The 18,363-nt window shown below is 47.4% G+C and overlaps 1 protein-coding gene and 1 long non-coding RNA gene across 2 annotated transcripts in view; both read left to right on the forward strand.

The window, feature by feature from the left end:
* LOC309374245 overlaps positions 1 to 18,363 on the forward strand; it is a 235,934-nt gene that overhangs the window by 217,275 nt on the left and 296 nt on the right. The window contains exon 2 of the long non-coding RNA XR_014170446.1: positions 17,702 to 18,056. This is a non-coding gene — a long non-coding RNA (uncharacterized lncRNA). The remainder of the gene's footprint in view (positions 1 to 17,701; positions 18,057 to 18,363) is intronic.
* On the forward strand, positions 551 to 13,953 carry LOC309374167 (ras-related protein Rab-19-like). Its single transcript, XM_081919047.1, has 4 exons — positions 551 to 793; positions 5,667 to 5,829; positions 8,725 to 8,844; positions 13,205 to 13,953. The coding sequence occupies exons 1-4, from the start codon at positions 605 to 607 to the stop codon at positions 13,324 to 13,326; spliced, it is 594 nt and encodes a 197-aa protein (XP_081775173.1). The 5' UTR covers positions 551 to 604; the 3' UTR covers positions 13,327 to 13,953.

Here is an 18,363-nt window from a genome sequence, read left to right on the forward strand (position 1 = left end):
TCTTCCAACTACCGTATGGGGCGAATGCAGGCTTTCGCTGAAGCCTGGAGAGCGAGAGGGGTCGATGCGCACCGGCCCCTCTCCCTCTCCAGGCTTCGCGCAGCTCTCTGCAAGGCGCGGGAACCCAGCGCTGAGCTCCCGTGGCTTGCGGAGAGTTGCCTGCATGCCGAAGGCTGGGCGCGCTGAGTTTAGCACGCCCAGACTTTGCGCAGCTCTCCGCAAAGCGTGGGAGCTCGGGTTTCCCCCGCCCCAGCCCCACGCCTGGGGGGGAAATAATTCCCCCCCTTTATTTCCCCCCCCAAAAAAAAACCTAGGTGCGCCTTATGGGACGGTGCGTCCTATAGGACGAAAAATACAGTAGCTTGTGTCTGGATCTGGGCTTTGCCTCTTCCAGCAACGGGGAAGTGTTTGCGTCCTGGATCCCTCCTTCTCCAGAAAAGAGGGAGAGAGAAAGCAAACAGCTATTCCCCTCCTTGAACAAACCTTGAATTTCCTCCTCCCCACAGCTGAGCCGTGGCTTCAAGGTCTCCTTCTCTCGCTTGGCAAGGAGCATCTCTGCCCTTCAGGTGTGTGCCACACCTGCTGCTGGCGAAGAAGCCTAGCCATGGCAGGAACGAGGAGTCGCAGGTTCAAGATGATCCTCCTGGGGGACTTTGGGGTGGGGAAGACCACGCTCTTCCATCGGATCAAGCTGGGGCGTTTCCTGGAGGGCGACCACCCGCCCGGCCAGCACAGCTACACGTGCGAGAAAACCCTGCCCCTGAAGCTCAACAGCAGGAACTGCCAGGTCCAGGTAAGGGCCCGCTTCCTGGGCAGCTCCATTTGGCTGGTGGCTTGCCCCTGGAACTCCCTGCCTCATGAAAGGGGGAAAGGGAGAGGGAGAAACAGCAGGGTCTATGCACCTTCGAAAGCTAACTTGGGTGCTTGGGCTTATACTGTACAGGGTTGGAGTTGATGGCTTGGTCCCTCTTACGATTCTGAGAGGGGCAGGGGCTCAATTTCCTTTAAAAAAAAATATTCAAAATTTAAACAAAACATATTATCCAGAAACATATCATCCTTATTTTCCCCCCATTTTTCCTCCCTCCCTCCCCCCCACAATCCCCACCCCCCGGCTTCCCTCAGTTCCAGGCTTTGATTTCTCTAAGAATGCTGTTTTCTGCATGTTACACAGTTGCATAGTAGATCCTCAAACTTTTTAGCTGGTTATCATCAATAGAAAAGTTTGTGCATGTTTATTCAAAGCCAGCCAAGGAGTCCAGTTCGCTTTGTTGCGTCTTTGTAAAGGGTTCCCATTCATCTTTAAAGTCACAGTTATCCTTGTCCCGTAGCTTGTATGTCAGTTTTGCCAGCTCTGCATAGTCCGTCAATTTTTCTTGCCATGATTCTTTAGTTGGAATTTCTTCAGTCTTCCATCTTTGTGCTACCAGAACTCTCTCGGCTGTGGCGCAGACATTAAGATGTTTTTCAGCTTTTCTGGCAGATCTTTCCCTACAATCCCTAACAAAAATGCTTCAGGTTTTTAAACAAATGTTAGATGGAACATTTTCTTCAATTCATTGTATATCATTTCCCAAAAAATTTTAATTACATTACAATCCCACCACATATCATAAAATGTCCCCTCCTTTTCCTTACACTTCCAACATGTATTTGAACTAGTTTTATACATTTTCCCTAACTGCACTGGTGTCATGTACCATCTGTACATCATCTTCATATAATTCTCCTTCAACAGGGAACAATCTCTAAATTTTAAATCAGTTTTCCATAATTTTTCCCAATCTTCCATCATAATGTTGTGACCTACATCTTGTGCCCATTTAATCATAACTGATTTTACCTTTGAAACCTAGATCGGGGCTCAATTTCCTGGGGGCCACATTCCTTGCTGTGGAAGCTGAGATTCTCCTGCATGCTGCTCTGCATTCCCCTCTCAGAGAGGAGGAGGGCTGTTTCTGTCATGGAGGACGGGGATATAGGGTCTTGTGACCCATGGGTGTGTGTGGTGAATAATAAAAGAACCGGCTGGGTGTGCCTAAATTCAAAATTTGGGGCTTAACACACTCTCCAGTGGGAGGGAGCCCCTAGCAGCAGAGTTTAAACTCACAAAGTTGGACACCCTTCCAGCTTGATAAATGCAATGATTCTACAAATTAAACCTTTTGCATATCCTGTTTAGCCCACTTGCAAAGCATCCCCCTCTTTCTACTCTTCTTGCAATGAACAGACCACACCCTGTTAAGTACAGTCATAACTCGGGTTACAGATGCTTGAGGTTGCGTTTTTTCAAGTTAGGGACCCGCTGAAACCCAGAGGTACCAGAATAGGTTGGTTTCGGGTGTCGCGCATGTGCAGAAGCACTAAATCGCACTTTGTGCATGCGCAGAAGCAGCGAATCGCAACCCGTGCATGCGCAGACGTGCCGCTGATGGTTGCAAACATGCATCCTGCACAGATCTCATTCGCGACCCGAGCGTCCACTGTAACTTTAAAATGATTTACTTACAAAACATTCCAAAGGTCCAATTCATGCATTTATCCAAGCAGCAGCAAGGAGAACGTAGGCAGAATCCTCTAGGGTAGAAAATATAGAAGATAGTTCCAAACGCATGTTCAAAGCTTTGGAGATGGCTTCGACGCATCCCACCTGGTGGGTTACATGGTGTGGAGAAAAAGTGAGGCACAGGATGAGAAGGCTTAACTTCTTCACTCATCAGAGAAGAGGGGCATGACCTAACTGAGTCTAGGAACACAGCTCTATTGTCTTAACCCCTTCATGTACCAACTAGTACTCATGTATGTTTGACTGCAATTTTCCACATTTATGGCACCCAACTTTTCGAACTCCCGGCATTGAAGTCCTAAATAAATTCTAGCACTGACAGGTGAAGGTCTTCTCCTTCTCCTTCTCCTTCTCCTTCTGTGATTCCTGCATTGCAGAGTGTTGAACTAGATCACCCTTTAGGATCTACAGTTCTATGATTCTGATTCGCAGACTTCACCAGCACGCCCCAGGGCAGGTTACAATAATTTGAAATTCAGAATTAGAAACAGTGAAAGCAAATCGCTGTCACAGGAATTGGGTGGATCCTGAAAACACACATCTCAGGTGTCAAAGATCAGGGCAGAGAGGTGTGGCTTCAGCATTTGCTGAAAGCTGCATAAGGAAGGTGTCAGGCTCGCTGTGTGGGGAATTCCACAACCCATGAGCTGCCACAGAGACTCCCTTTTACGATACGATAATCTTTATTGTCATTGTCCCATACAGAACAACAAAATTGAAAAAATCTACATCGGACATTCAAAAACCAACAAGCCAGCTATCCCAGCCTAGTTAGCCCCCTAAAAACTCTGATACCCCATAATTAAATACAATATACTCCCCCAGAGACTACCTTACACTGCATTTAAAACCAAAATCGCATTTGGCTAGAAACTGTTTCTCAGGCGTCTAATCCTGGTCTTTATAACCCTGTACATTCTTCCAGAAGGCACAAGCTGAAAGAGATCATTTCCGGGGTGCGCACTATCCTGCGCTATCTCTGCAGCTTTCTTATGGCACCTGGAAGCATAGATTTGATCCAAGGTGGGAAGAGTGCGCCCAATTATTCTCTCCGCAGTCTTGACAACCCTGGACAGCAATGTTTTTCCCTGGCCGTGCAGCTCCCAAACCACACACGCAGACCATAAGTTAATACACTCTCAACAGTACAATGGTAGAATGCTTTTCCGGAGGATTCTCAGAAAATATAAGCTCTGCTGTGCTCTCTTCATCAAGTATTTGCTGTTTTCTCCCTAGGTTAGGTCCTCTCTCAACTCCATTCCCAGAAATCAAACACCGAGACCTGTTCCACACACTTCCCCTCAATAATAAGTGGCTGAATATTCAATTTACATTATTATTATTAATTATTATTATTATTATTATTATTATTATTATTATTATTATTATTATTATTTATACCCTGCCCATCTGGCTGGGCTTCCCCAGCCACTCTGGGCAGCTTTCAACAAAATATTAAAATATTAAAAAATGCATCAAACATTAAAAGCTTCCCTGAACAGGGCTGCCTTCAGATGTCTTCTAAAAGTCTGGTAGGTGTTCTTCTCTTTGACATCTGAAGGGAGGGCATTCCACAGGGTGGGTGCCACCACTGAGAAGGCCTTCTGCCTGGTTCGTTGTAACTTGGCTTCTCGCAGCGAGGGAACCGCCAGAAGGCCCTCGGAGCTGGACCTCAGTGTCCGGGCAGAACGATGGGGGTGGAGACGCTCCTTCAGGTATACAGGACCAAGGTCGTTTAGGGCTTTAAAGGTCAGCACCAACACTTTTAATTGTGCTCAGAAATGTACTGGGGGCCAATGTAGGTCTTTCAAGACTGGAGTTATATGGTCTCGGCGGTTGCCCCCAGTCACTAGTCTAGCTGCCGCATTCTGGATTAGTTGTAGTTTCCGGGTCACCTTCAAGGGTAGCCCCACGTAGAGTGCATTGCAGTAGTCCAAACGGGAGATAACTAGAGCATGCACCACTCTGGCCAGACAGTCTGCGGGCAGGTACGGTATCATCCTGCGCACCAAATGGAGCTGGTAGATAGCCGCCCTGGACACAGAGTTGACTGGCGCCTCCATGGACAACTGTGAGTCCAGAATGACTCCCAGGCTGCGCACCTGGTCCTTAAGAGGCACAGTTGCCCCATTCAGGACCAGGGAGTCCTCCACACCCGACCGCCTCCACAATAATCTCTTTTGTTTTCTTTAAGTTAAGGAGTAAGTTGTTTTCTCAGGAAGCCATCGCCTAGATCTTGACAGGGTCTACAGGAAAGAAAAACGACAGAGGGCCATGTCATACCTGACTGTTGTTGTTTAGTCCTTTAGTCATGTCCGACTCTTGGTGCCCCCCTGGACCAGAGCACGCCAGGCCCTCCTGTCTTCCACTGCCTCCCGCAGTTTAGTCAAACTCATGCTGGTAGCTTCAAGAACACTGTCCAACCATCTCGTCCTCTGCCATCCCCTTCTCCTTGTGCCCTCCATCTTTCCCAGCATCAGGGTCTTCTCCAGGGAGTCTTCTCTTCTCATGAGGTGGCCAAAGTCTTGGAGCCTCAGCTTCAGGATCTGACCTTCCAGGGACCACTCAGGGCTGATTTCCTTCAGAATGGAGAGGTTTGATCTTCTTGCAGTCCATGGGACTCTCAAGACTCTCCTCCAGCACCAGAATTCAAAAGCATCCATTCTTCAGCGATCAGCCTTCTTTATGGTCCAGCTCTCACTTCCATACATCACTACTGGGAAAACAGTAGCTTTAACTATACGGACCTTTGTCGGCAAGGTGATGTCTCTGCTTTTTAAAATGCTGTCTAGGTTTGTCATCGCCTTTCTCCCAAGGAGCAGGCGTCTTTTAATTTCCTTACTGCTGTCACCATCTGCAGTGATCAGGGATCCCAAGAAAGTAAAATCTCTCACTGCCTCCATTTCTTCCCCTTCTAGGAGGTGATGGGACCAGTGGCCATGATCTTCGTTTTTTTGATGTTGAGCTTCATACCTGACTAGGCCATCACAAAAACCCAGATGAATCCCCCTCTAGGTTCCAGTCGGTCTCTCATAATTTTCCTGTGGCAGGGAGTTCCCCTGTTTGGCGCTCTAACCACCTGCTCTTTCAACCTGCACAGATTTCCCTGTGGGACACGGCTGGCGAGGAGCGCTTCCTGTCCCTGAGCAGGAGCTACTACCGGGACGCGGATGCTGTGCTCCTCGTGTACAGCCTGCAGCACCTCCTCTCCTTTGACAGCCTTTTGCACTGGCTGTACCTGGCCAGGCAGTACTGCGCGGATGGTAAGTGAGAGGGCAGGGGGAAAGGAAGAGTCCTGGGGTACGGGGGTGGGCAGGACAGAGAGGGGTCGGTTGCCACTTTCCCCCCTCCGCCTCTGCACCTGCGCCTTTAACAGCAGCCTGACACAGACGCAAAATTATAGGGTTGCAGGGCTGGACGGGACCCCAAGAGTGTCACGGTCTGGTTCATGGGCGATCGAAGACTGGGGACGCAAGATGGCGGGGTGGGAGCAGGAACAGAGGTCCAGAAGCCAGAGATCAGAAAGCCAAGAGTCTGAGGGTCAGAGAGTCGGGAGTCGTTTTTTGACAGAATTACAAGCCTGGTAGATGAAGGGAACGCAGTGGATGTAGCCTACCTTGATTTCAGCAAGGCATTTGACAAGGTGCCCCATGATATTCTTGTAAAGAAGCTGGTAAAATGCGGTCTTGACTATGCTACCACTCAGTGGATTTGTAACTGGCTGACTGACCGAACCCAAAGGGTGCTCATCAATGGTTCCTCTTCATCCTGGAGAAGAGTGACTAGTGGGGTGCCACAGGGTTCTGTCTTGGGCCCGGTCTTATTCAACATCTTTATCAACAACTTGGATGATGGACTCAAGGGCATCCTGATCAAATTTGCAGATGACACCAAACTGGGAGGGGTGGCTAACACCCCAGAGGACAGGGTAACACTTCAAAACGACCTTGACAGATTAGAGAACTGGGCCAAAACAAACAAGATGAATTTTAACAGGGAGAAATGTAAAGTATTGCACTTGGGCAAAAAAAATGAGAGGCACAAATACAAGATGGGTGACACCTGGCTTGAGAGCAGTACATGTGAAAAGGATCTAGGAGTCTTGGTTGACCACAAACTTGACATGAGCCAACAGTGTGACGCGGCAGCTAAAAAAGCCAATGCAATTCTGGGCCGCATCAATAGGAGTATAGCATCTAGATCAAGGGAAGTAATAGTGCCACTGTATTCTGCTCTGGTCAGACCTCACCTGGAGAACTGTGTCCAGTTCTGGGCACCACAGTTCAAGAAGGACACTGACAAACTGGAACGTGTCCAGAGGAGGGCAACCAAAATGGTCAAAGGCCTGGAAACGATGCCTTATGAGGAACGGCTAAGGGAGCTGGGCATGTTTAGCCTGGAGAAGAGGAGGTTAAGGGGTGATATGATAGCCATGTTCAAATATATAAAAGGATGCCAGAGAAGCCGACATGGAGCAATGGTTCCAAACTACAAGAAAGAAGATTCCACCTAAACATTAGGAAGAACTTCCTGACAGTAAGAGCTGTTCGACAGTGGAATTTGCTGCCAAGGAGTGTGGTGGAGTCTCCTTCTTTGGAGGTCTTTAAGCAGAGGCTTGACAACCATATGTCAGGAGTGCTCTGATGGTGTTTCCTGCTTGGCAGGGGGTTGGACTCGATGGCCCTTGTGGTCTCTTCCAACTCTATGATTCTATGAGCGGAAGGGAAAATGCTGACCTTATAACCCTTCCCAGCTCTTGCCACCAGGTGCTGTGAGTTAACGACCAGCCTCACCTGTGTGGCCGCGCCTTAGGAAGGCCCCAGTCCTGCAGAGTCCTAGTGGTCACAGGGCCTGGCTCCTGCACCCACACCTGACAAAGGGTCGCAATGCATGGCACATTTATTCAATTAAAAGTATTTTGGTTGATGAATTCAGTAAAACAGATGAACTTGATCCAGTCGTACCGTAATCTGTCATCGCCAGCTGTTTTTGGACTACAATGCCCATCATCCCTAGCTATCAGGTCCAGTGGTCAGGGGTGATGGGAGTTGTAGTCCCAAAACAGCTGGAGGCCCAAGTTTGGGAAAGCCTGCCCTAGGTAATCCCACTGACCACCAGGAGGCAGTATTGGTCACTCTGAGAAGCATTGTCCTAAATAAGGCATAGGCAAACTCAGCCCTCCGGAAACGCCATTTACCTTCCTGCAGGAGCGGTACCTATTTATCTACTTGCACTTTGACGTGCTTTCAAACTGCTAGGTTGGCAGGAGCAGGGACCGAGCAACGGGAGCTCACCCTGTCATGGGTATTCGAACCGCTGACCTTCTGATTGGCAAGTCCTAGGCTCTGTGGTTTAACCCACAGCGCCACACGCGTCCCTCATATAATCCACTACTTTCTCCCAAATCTTAATAAGTATAAGACATTGTAAAAACACGAGTTTTAAAGAAGCATTATCCTTATTACATCTCCAACAAAATGCAGTCTTAGGCAGTCCTTTTCTATGCAAACATAGTGGAGTTCAATAAATTCAAAATATTATTTTCTGTTCTAGTTACAGATAGGTAGCCGTGCTGGTCTGCCATAGTCAACAAAAATATATATATATTCCTTCCAGTAGCACCTTAAAGACCAACTAAGTTAGTTCTTGGTATGAGCTTTCGTGTGCATGTATCTGAAGAAGTGTGCATGCACACGAAAGCTCATACCAAGAACTAACTTAGTTGGTCTTTAAGGTGCTACTGGAAGGAAATTTTTTTCCTGTTCTATAAGTCATAATTTAAGGTCCATTTACCTTTGCTATAGAAGTGAAAAAACTCTCCCATAGGCAACACAGCAACCACAAGTTCTTTTTTCCAATCATTTCTTAACATCTCTCTGTCAAATTGATTTATTGATAACAAATATCTATAAAAAAGTAATTGTGGGTGGTGTTTTTGTTGTTGTAATTAATTTAACCAGTAGTATCTCAGGGGTCTCAGAAGCTGAAAACGCTGCTGGCCCAAACAGAATTGTTAACAAATGTTGGAGCTGCAAATATCCTTCCTACCATACATGAACTGGCCGCCTCCTGCCCTGCCAGGGTCTCAGAGCCTTTAGCCCCAGCACCTGTTCTCAGATCTTCCTGTTCTTTCTCCCTCTCCCCCCCCCCCCACCAAGCCAATCTCTTCCTCCTGGGCAACAAGAGTGACCTGGAGAGCTGCGTCCCCGAAGAAAAGGCCGAGAGGTTTGCGGCGGAGCACGGCGCGTCCGGCAGGTTCAAAGTGTCGGCCAAGACAGGTAAGGAGGGGAGGGTCGCCTCGTCTTTCCGGCTGAGCTGAGAGAGTGGGTGATGCAAGTGAGGTTGGTGTAAACAGCAGGGGCAGCGATTCCACTAACCCACCAAGCACAGAAGAAGTAAGAATGGGCTTGAAACAGGGAACAATGGTGGACTTTCAGGGGCTGCATTCTTTTCAGGACAACATTGCAGGGGTCACAGGCTTGGGAGCAGCGGCTGAGGTCAGGGACAACAACAACAACAACAACAACAACAACAACAACAACAGATTATTTGTACCCCACCCATCTGGCTGGGTTTCCTCAGCCACTCTGGGTGGCTTCCAACAAAGAACGAAAATACACTAAGATGTCACACATTAAAAACTTCCCTGAACAGGGCTGCCTTCAGATGTCTTCTGAATGTCAGGTAGTTGTTGTTCTCTTTGACATCTGGTGGGAGGGCGTTCCACAGGGCGGGTGCCACCACCGAGAATGCCCTCTACCTGGTTCCCTGTAACTTGGCTTCTTGCAGTGAGGGAATCACCAGAAGGCCCTCGGAGCTTGATCTCAGTGTCCAGGCAGAACGATGGGGGTGGAGACACTCCTTCAAATCTACTGAGCCGAGGCCGTTTAGGGCTTTCAAGGTCATGACCAACACTTTGATTTGTGCTCAGAAATGTACTGGGAGCCAATGTAGGTCTTTCAAGACCGGTGTTATACAGTCTCAGCGGCCGCTCCCAGTCACCAGTGTAGCTGCCGCATTCTGGATTAGTTGTAGTTTCTGGGTCACCTTCAAAGATAGCCCCACGTAGAGCGCATTGCAGTAGTCCAAGCGAGTGATAACCAGAGCATGCACCACTCTGGTGAGACAGTCTGCGGGCAGGGAGGGTCTCTGCCTTTGTACCAGATGGAGCTGATAAACAGCTGCCCTGGACACAGATTTGACCTGCGCCTCCATGGACAGCTGTGAGTCCAGAATGACTCCCAGGCTGCGCAGCTGGTCCTTCCGGAACAGTTACCCCATTCAGGACCAGGGAGTCCCCCACACCTGCCTGCCCCCTGTCCCCCCAAAACAGTACTTCTGTCTTGTCAGGATTCAACCTCAATCTGTTAGCCGCCATCCATCCTCCAACCGCCTCCAGACACTCACACAGGACCTTCACCGCCTTCACTGGTTCTGATTTGAAAGAGGTAGAGCTGGGTATCATCCGCATACTGATGAACACCCAGCCCAAACCCCCTGATCTCTCCCAGCGGCTGTATGTAGATGTTGAAAAGCACGTTCTTATGGAGGGGATATGGCCTAGGGAGAGTCTCAGAACCCAGCTAGAGAGTCCTGGAAGTCCAAAAGAAGCGAGTACTGTGGTGAAATTTACTTTTGCAGCTCTGCTTACTTTTGCCTCTGGCAATTGTCTGGCTGCTTCTCTTTGACGCCTCCTAGAGCTTTCCATTTACAGCAGCTTTCTGTTTCCACATCCGCTGAGGCTCCCCTCCCTCCCTCCCTTCCTCCCTTCCTTCCTTCCTTCCTTCCTTCCTTCCTTCCTTCCTTCCTTCCTTCCTTCCTTCCTTCCTTCCTTCCTTTTCCAGGTTCTTTAGCTTCTTATTCTGCTGATGGGCAGGTGTTTTCAAAGATGCCAAGTCAGCCTTGTAAAATCGTCACCGAGAGTCAGCATAATTTCCCAAGGCAGCTGGCAGAAAATGACACAGAGATCGAGCTGTGCTTGGCATCCGCCTGAGTCCGTTGTGTCTGATCTGCTCTTCGCCTAAATGGCCGAGGTTAGCAGAGTCCAAATGAACAGGTTAATCATGGAAGCATAGAATTCTAGAGCTGGAAAGGACCTCCAATGGTCAAAAGTGTTTTAAATTTGTTGTTAGCCACCCTGAGCCCGGTTTTCTGAACTGGGAAGGGCGGGGTATAAATAAAAATTTATTATTTATTATTATTATCATCTAGTCTAACCCCATGCAATGCAGGAATCGGAGCTAAAAGTCCTTGACAGATGGCCGTCCAACCTCTCCTTAAAGACCTCCAAGGAAAGAGACACCATCGCCTTTTGAGGGAGTCTGTTCCACTGTCAAACAGCTCTTGTTGCCAGAAAGCTCTTGCTGATGTTTAATTGGAACCCTCTTTCTCATAGCTTGAAGTCATTGGTTCGAATGCTGCAAGCTTGCTCCATCTTCCATGTGACAACCCTTCAGATATTTGGGGATGAGTATCCAATCTCCTCTCAGTCTCCTCTTTTCAAGGCTAAACATACCCAGTTCCTTCAACCATTCCTCATCAGGCTTAGTTTCCAGAAGCTTGATCAGGCATAGGCAAACTTGGTCCTCCAGATGTTTTGGGACTACAACTCCCATGATGCCTAGCTAACAGGACCAGTGGTCAGGGATAATAATAATAATAATAATTTATTTATATCCCGCCCTCCCCAGCCGAGCAGCTAACAACAATAAAAGAAACACAGCATTCTAAAATCAATTCATTCTAAAATCAATTCAGAGTCAAATTCATGGCAACCATTGGGCTAGAGTTCTGTGAGGATGACCAAAGGAGGGGGTCAGACTGTGCCTTGGCCAAAGGCCTGGTGGAGCAGCTCCGTCTTGCCGGCCGTGCGGAAAGATGTCAAGTCCCACAGGGCCCTAGTCTCTTGTGACAGAGCGTTCCACCAGGTTGGGGCCACAGCTGAAAAAGCCCTGGCTCTGGTTGAGGCCAGCCTAACCTCCGGATGGTCCGGGACCTCCAAGGTGTTTTTGTTTGAAGACCGTAAGGTCCTCCGTGGGACATACCAGGAGAGGCAGTCCCGTAGGTACAAGGGTCCTAGGCCGTATAGGGCTTTAAAGGTTAAGACCAGCACCTTAAACCTGATCCTATACTCCACAGGGAGCCAGTGCAGCTGGTATAGCACCGGGTGAATGTGATCTCACAGCGAGGACCCCGTAAGGAGTCTCGCCGCGGCATTCTGCACCTGCTGGAGTTTCTGGGTCAGTCTCAATGGTAGCCCCACGTAGAGTGAGTTACAATAATCCAGTCTGGAGGTGACCATTGCGTGGATCACTGTGGCTAGGATGATGGGAATTGTAGTCCCAAAACATCTGGAGGGCCGAGTTTGCCTATGCCTGACCTTGATTACCTCATTTGCCCTCCTCTGCACACGTTCCACCTTGCTAACATCCTTTGTAAGTTGTGGTGCCCAGAAATGAACACAGGACTCCAGGTGTGGTCCGACCAAGGCAGAACAGAGCGGAACTACGGTATTACGTACCTTGATCTGGGCACCAGATTTCTGCTGACGCAGCCTAAAGCAGCATTAGCTTATTTTGCTGCGGCATCACACTGTTGCCTCTTCTCCTCTGGGCTCCTTCCTCCGCCCCAAGCATCTAATTAGGCAGAAGCCTGCCGGTTGCTCAAGCTTGCTTTAAATAGCATTTATTAGCTTGCGCCAGTCTTGCGTGAAGCTGTGGGGTTTGCAGCAGGTTGGGCAGGCGCTAATTATCTGCCCAGCCGCCAAGCAAGGTCACGAAGGGCCTTCAAGCCAATCTGACAGGCGGAGGAAGGTAGGGGTGGGGTGATGGTTTGCAAGCGCGCCAGCCAGACTTCTCTGGAGGAATGTGCATCTCTCAGGGCGTTGAGATAATGAATGGGTGCGCAGCAGGTTCTATTTCTGGACTGGCAAGCACCGGCAGAGAAGGGCGCTTTGCTAATATTAAGTAATACAGCAGTCTGCTTTCCTGGCACAGAACATTGGGAGGGGCAGAGACCGGTCTGTGCCAACAGCGCTGCTATTATTATGGCACCACCAGTCCATCAAAGAGCCTCCCTCCCACCTCACCTTCATCCACAGCCTCAGTGCCTTTTGTTTATATATATATATATTTATAATTTTTTAACATATCGTTTCCACCAGTCATTTAACATACATTTTTATCTTGTACAATTTTTTTAGACTCTCGTCAACTACCTCTGAAGATTTTCCGTTCTTTATCACTTAATCTGCATTTCTTAATTTCTCTGTTACTTTTAATTATCCTTAACCAATATTCCCTTCATAATCTTCCTTGCAATATTTCGCATAATCCTCCTTACAAAACATCTTGCAGACCTACTAGCGTAATCTGTTTGTTACAATTGCTTTGCAAATAGTTCAAATATTTACTCCAGTCCTCTAAGAATCTTTGGTCCCGCAGGTTTCGAATCCCTCCTGTCATTTTGTCTAATTCTAGTCCGTTAATTTCATTTGCCACTCTTCCTATATACCTGTAATAATCAGAATAAGTGCAAACAGCAGACTTGCCTGCCCACTGCCTGGCCTTCTTCCTCTCTCGCTCTCCCTCTTCCTCCTCCAACCTGGCCCAGGCTTCCTTCTCTCCTCCTCTCTTCCAGGTGAGAACGTGGAGCGCAGCCTGCAGGAGATGTTGGAGAGGCTGTTCCTCAGGAACGAATTCCAGCACAGCAGCCTCCATCTCCCGCTGCAAGATGCAGGCTATGGCCAATGTGGATGCTGAGCGTGGGAGAGCCTCCTGCCGCAGCATTTTAGAGGATGCTTCAGGTAGCCTTTGGTCTCGGGTAGCCTTTCTCCGTGCGTTTGCCGCATATCGGATTGGGACATTTGCCACTTCCTCGGAGACGGCTGGGCTATAGCAGCCGCCTGTGTCTGACCTGAAGAGTCTCTGCAGCATATTCTGCTGTGGCGCTGGAACCCTTGGCTGGAAGTCACCTTGGTGGGCCAATGATATTCCCTCGCTTCACCTCCAGTAATGCTTCTCTTTGGAGACCTGTGGGCCATTTCTTACACGATGCCGAGCTGACGAACTGACCCCATGTGGACATGCAACCAACTTCTGGGAACTGCAGCTTCTGAGCTACTATGGGATCTGGGGGTGTGTGTATGTGTGAGGGTGCAACCTTTGGCCTTTTCCCACATCCCACATTCCCACAAGGTAGTACATCATACTTGGTCTCCTCCTCCTATTCCACATTTTCTCTTCTTAAGAAGAGTCTGCAAGATCAGGCCAAATTGGGACCAACTAATCCAGTATCCTGTTCTTATAGTGGCTGACTAGAAGCCCATTATGGGAAGCCAGCAAGCAGCAGCTGAGCACAAGGGTATAAATAATAAATTATTATTATTATTATTATTATTATTATTATTATTATTATTATTATTATTATCCTCTCCCCTCTTGTGGTTTCTAGCAACTGGGATTCAGAATCATGGCAGCCTCCAGCTATTCCATAACAAGAATAATACCGTATTTTTCGCTCTATAAGACACACTTTTTCCCTCCTAAAAAGTAAGGGAAATGTGTGTGCGTCTTATGGAGCGAATGCAGGCTGCGCAGCTATCACTGAAGCCAGAACAACAAAAGGGATCGCTGCACAGCGATCCCTCTTGCTGTTCTGGCTTCTGGGATTCAGAATATATTTTTTTCTTGTTTCCCTCCTCCAAAAACTATGTGTGTCTTATGGTCTGGTGCATCTTATAGAGCGAAAAATACGGTAAATAGCAGGTTTTTGTCCTTTCCATCACTTGAGAGACATGTCACTTCTGAGATGCCCTTTCTTCCTATGAAAGGGGCTGACACAAATTCTGCTGAGGTTGTTGCTATCAAATTTAAGCTAGCATCATCAATGCATGCAATGTTCTGCAGACTTCAGCTTGTGCAATGGGACACCCCCCTCAAAATTGACTCTGGGGGAGTCCGTATAAGCCCTGGAACAGCACGCACAGGGATGGCTCTGTCTGGTGAGCTGAAATGCTTGTGGAGGCAGAACGTTGATCACAGCGTGACATTGAATCCCACCCTATAAACCTGCATTTCTAGCATGTTGGAGACAGCAGAATACTTAAGCAATGACTTTGTGCTCCATTTGAGGTATGCAACAATGACCTTCTAAGGAAGGAGGTACTTTGCAATAGTATGGCATTAAGAGAGACATTTTCCTCTTTTGCGGCCAGAGAATGACTCAGCAGTCTCACTGAAAATCCAAGTAAACATGCTTAAAATTATGCTGGGAGGCCCCTAATTGTCTTTGATTTGCTACTTCGTAAAAGGCAAGGGCTCTGTGCCTTTGTGGCTGCATGATGACAGGTAGAAATCAACAGCTGGAGAAATCTCTCAGCTTGGAGATGTCAGATCTGAGGCAACAGCTTCCTCTGATTTCGGCCTGCAATGATTTCTGCAAAAATAAAACCCAGTACTGTGCCTGTTTCTTGTTTCTACTGCACATAGGAGCAAAAAGCAAAGCCTAAGAACATAAAAGGTAGCACACCTAAATCTTCATTTCTCTGAATTTCCCTGAACAAGGAACCGTAGGGTCTGAATAGGACTGCTTGGTTGTGAGCATCCTAGACCCTGAGATTCCAGGACCCAAACCTTAGACTTAGGGGAAGCTTCTGCTAATGTCATGAGGGCATCCCCTGGTGATGTCACAGGGGTGGGTCCTGGTGATTCTCCCTCTCCTCTCCCTCTTACCACTGAGCCCTGAAGATGGAGGTTAATTGGGAGAGGGGAAGGGGGCATGAAATATATTCGGAGTCAAGTGTGGATTTCATGTTCTTTATTCAGCTCATAGAGGTGAGGAGGAATGGAAGTCCCCCCTGAATGTCTGCCTTATATACATTATTTACACAATTTGCCCCACGTGATTGGCTAATTCCGTGATTCTCCTGTAGGCCAATCAGGTTGCGGATTCACTTCCACCTGGAGCTGGATTGGGTGGCTCCTATGGACCAATCAGACTGCTGCATTCTGGACCCTATTGTTCTAGGACCAATCAGACTGCTGCATTCTGGACCCTATTGTTCTAGGACCAATCAGACTGCTGCCTTTTGGATCCTATTCAACTCAGTACATAACAGCGCAGATTCCAGAGAGTTTATGTGATAATTATCCTGCCAGGCTGCAGCTTGCAAGCTGCACTCATAGTCTTCTTAATATAAATAAATAAAAATAAAGATGCACTTGCTCACCTGCAGATTCAAGCCCACCCTTTCTCCCCTGTAGGGGGCCAGACAAACCTGGAAACTTTAGGAGGTCTGGCAACCCCAATTCCAAAAATTGTACGACAAATAAATGTTTCTCTTCTTTACCACCCTGTTGCTTTGCTGCTCCGACTTCCAGTTCCTTTTGAGGGCTTCCGTTTTTCTTGCATTCTCGTTTGCAGCCTATTGCAGAAACTAAGGAAGGTGGATTTTAATTCCTCTCCCTTTCCAGGTAACACAGATAAAAGTAAAAGGAGGCTATACGAAGGACTCAGCCCCAAGCCCTCCACTGAACAAGGCATTGGGGGCTTGGACCCTTTCCATTCATTACGCCCATCACATGGAAAAGAGCTAGGAGTCAGGCTTTGTGACAGCTGGAAATTTGGAAGAGAGAGCACACACATCTGGCGCCGGGTGGGTGATGGCCAATGGTTGCCTGATTGAATTTGTGAAGCTGAAGGTTGGAAAATCCAGGGCAGGTCAAAGGAGGCATTTCTTCATCCCTTTATGTGGAACATTTTAGAGAGTTTGGCCTAGGGAAAAGGAGACTGAGAGGCACCTTCAAATATCTGAAGGGCTGTTGTTATAGGAATTCTAAGGTGTCATTAATATAAATCATACGTTCATAAATGTACAAGGCAAACACACATGCATAAGTATAGTGTCTGAAACAGTAGAGGAGAGCAATCCTGAAAGCATTTTGACTTTCCCAAATATTTCCTTGCAAGGAGGAAGGAAATGGGAAAAGCTTTCTGGTTGTCTTTGGACCATAGGAGCTTACACCTCCCTTTTCAAATACAGTCTGGCAAGTATCTGTTAAGCTGAGCAAACTATCAATATATGTAAGAGATTCAGGAACTAAACTGTTTACCATCTCAAAGGAATGGCCAGGATGCCCAGGTATAAGCAATCAGTGACCACTGTCAGGTATCCTGGAAGACAGGATTTCTGCTGTAGACCCGCCTCCTTCAGTGATGTATGTATGATGTTTTTTTGGGGGGGTGGTCTTGAGCTACAGGGGAGGCGGTTTCAAAAGTCTATATAAGGGCTTGCACACCATTGTTCTGGGTTCCTCTCCTGCCTCCTGCGTGGGGTGAGCGGGGGACCCTGTTGCAACAGTTTAATAAAGATCAGACTTACTAGCTGCTTTGCTTCTCAATATTCTCTGGTTGGCCTCTGTTATTTTCTCCTACTGATAGAGAACCTATTTAAGGACTCTATACGGGCTTGTAGATTCTCCATAAGGGAAAAGGAGCAGTATTTTTCTTATAACATCTGTCATATGGAGGATGGAACAAGCTTGTTTTTTCCTGCTCTGGAAGGGAGGACCCAAATCCCCAGATTCAAGTTACAGGAAGGGAGATTTGACAGTAGTAGTAGTAGTAGTAGTAATAATAATAATAATAATAATAATAATAATAACAATAATTTATTTGTACCCCTGCCTGTCTGGCTGAGTTTCCCCAGCCACTCTGGGCAGCTTCCAACAAAGATTAAAAATACATTTAAATGTCACACATTAAAAACTTCCCTGAACAGGGCTGCCTTCAGATTTTTTCTAAATGTCAGGTAGTTGTTTGTTTCCTTGACATCTGGTGGGAGGGCGTTCCACAGGGTGGGTGCCACTACCGAGAAGGCCCTCTGCCTGGTTCCCTGTAACTTGGCTTCTCGCAGGGAGGGAACCGCCAGAAGGCCCTCAGCGCTGGACCTCAGTGTCCGGGCAGAACGATGGGGGTGGAGACGCTCCTTCAGGTATACTGGACTGAGGCCTTTTAGGGCTTTCAAGGTCAACACCAACACTTTGAATTGGGCTCAGAAACGTACTGGGAGCCAATGTAGGTCTTTCAAGACCAGTGTTATGTGGTCTTGGCGGTCGCTCCCAGTCACCACTCCAGCTGCTGCATTCTGGATTTATTGCAGTTTCCGGGTCACCTTCAAAGGTAGCCCCACACAGAGCGCATTGCAGTACAGTGGTACCTCGTGTTACAGACGCTTCAGGTTACAGACTCCGCTATCCCAGAAACAATGCTTCAGGTTAAGAACTTTGCTTCAGGATGAGAACAGAAATCGTGCTCTGGCGGGAGGCCCCATTAGCTAAAGTGGTGCTTCAGGTTAAGAACAGTTTCAGGTTAAGAACAGACCTCCAGAATGAATTAAGTTCTTAACCCGAGGTACCACTGTAGTCCAAGCGGGAGATAACTAAAGTAAGAGCTGTTTGTCGAAAAGGTGGTGGCCTCTCCTTCCTTGGAGGTGTGTTGTGTTTTTTAAAAAAAAGATATTTATTGAAATTTCAAAGATTATACATAGAAAAACAATAAAAAAAGCAAAACACAAACACAAAAAATAACAAATATAAAAAATAAACAAAGTACAAAACTAAAAACTATTTAAAAACAAGTTTCATTCCCTTATTTTCTTATAACTTACTTCCCCGACCTCCTCATACCTCCCCTTTTTGTATTCCAATTTCTAATTATTAATTCAGCAAATCCTCTCCTTTAATTTTCATTTAATTTTCAACCCTTCTTTTCTTTTTACTTAATCATTACAGCTGAAA

The sequence above is a fragment of the Podarcis melisellensis genome (genome assembly GCF_964234715.1).
Source record: "Podarcis melisellensis genome assembly, chromosome: 7".
NCBI classification, from domain to species: domain Eukaryota; kingdom Metazoa; phylum Chordata; class Lepidosauria; order Squamata; family Lacertidae; genus Podarcis; species Podarcis melisellensis.

Excerpts from the sequence above, each read along its gene's own strand:
- LOC309374167 (XM_081919047.1), top strand. The coding sequence starts at position 605 with ATGGCAGGAACGAGGAGTCGCAGGTTCAAGATGATCCTCCTGGGGGAC. Across the intron at positions 794-5,666 it reads GCAGGAACTGCCAGGTCCAG|ATTTCCCTGTGGGACACGGC; the intron begins GTAAGGGCCCGC and ends CAACCTGCACAG. Across the intron at positions 8,845-13,204 it reads CAAAGTGTCGGCCAAGACAG|GTGAGAACGTGGAGCGCAGC; the intron begins GTAAGGAGGGGA and ends CCTCTCTTCCAG.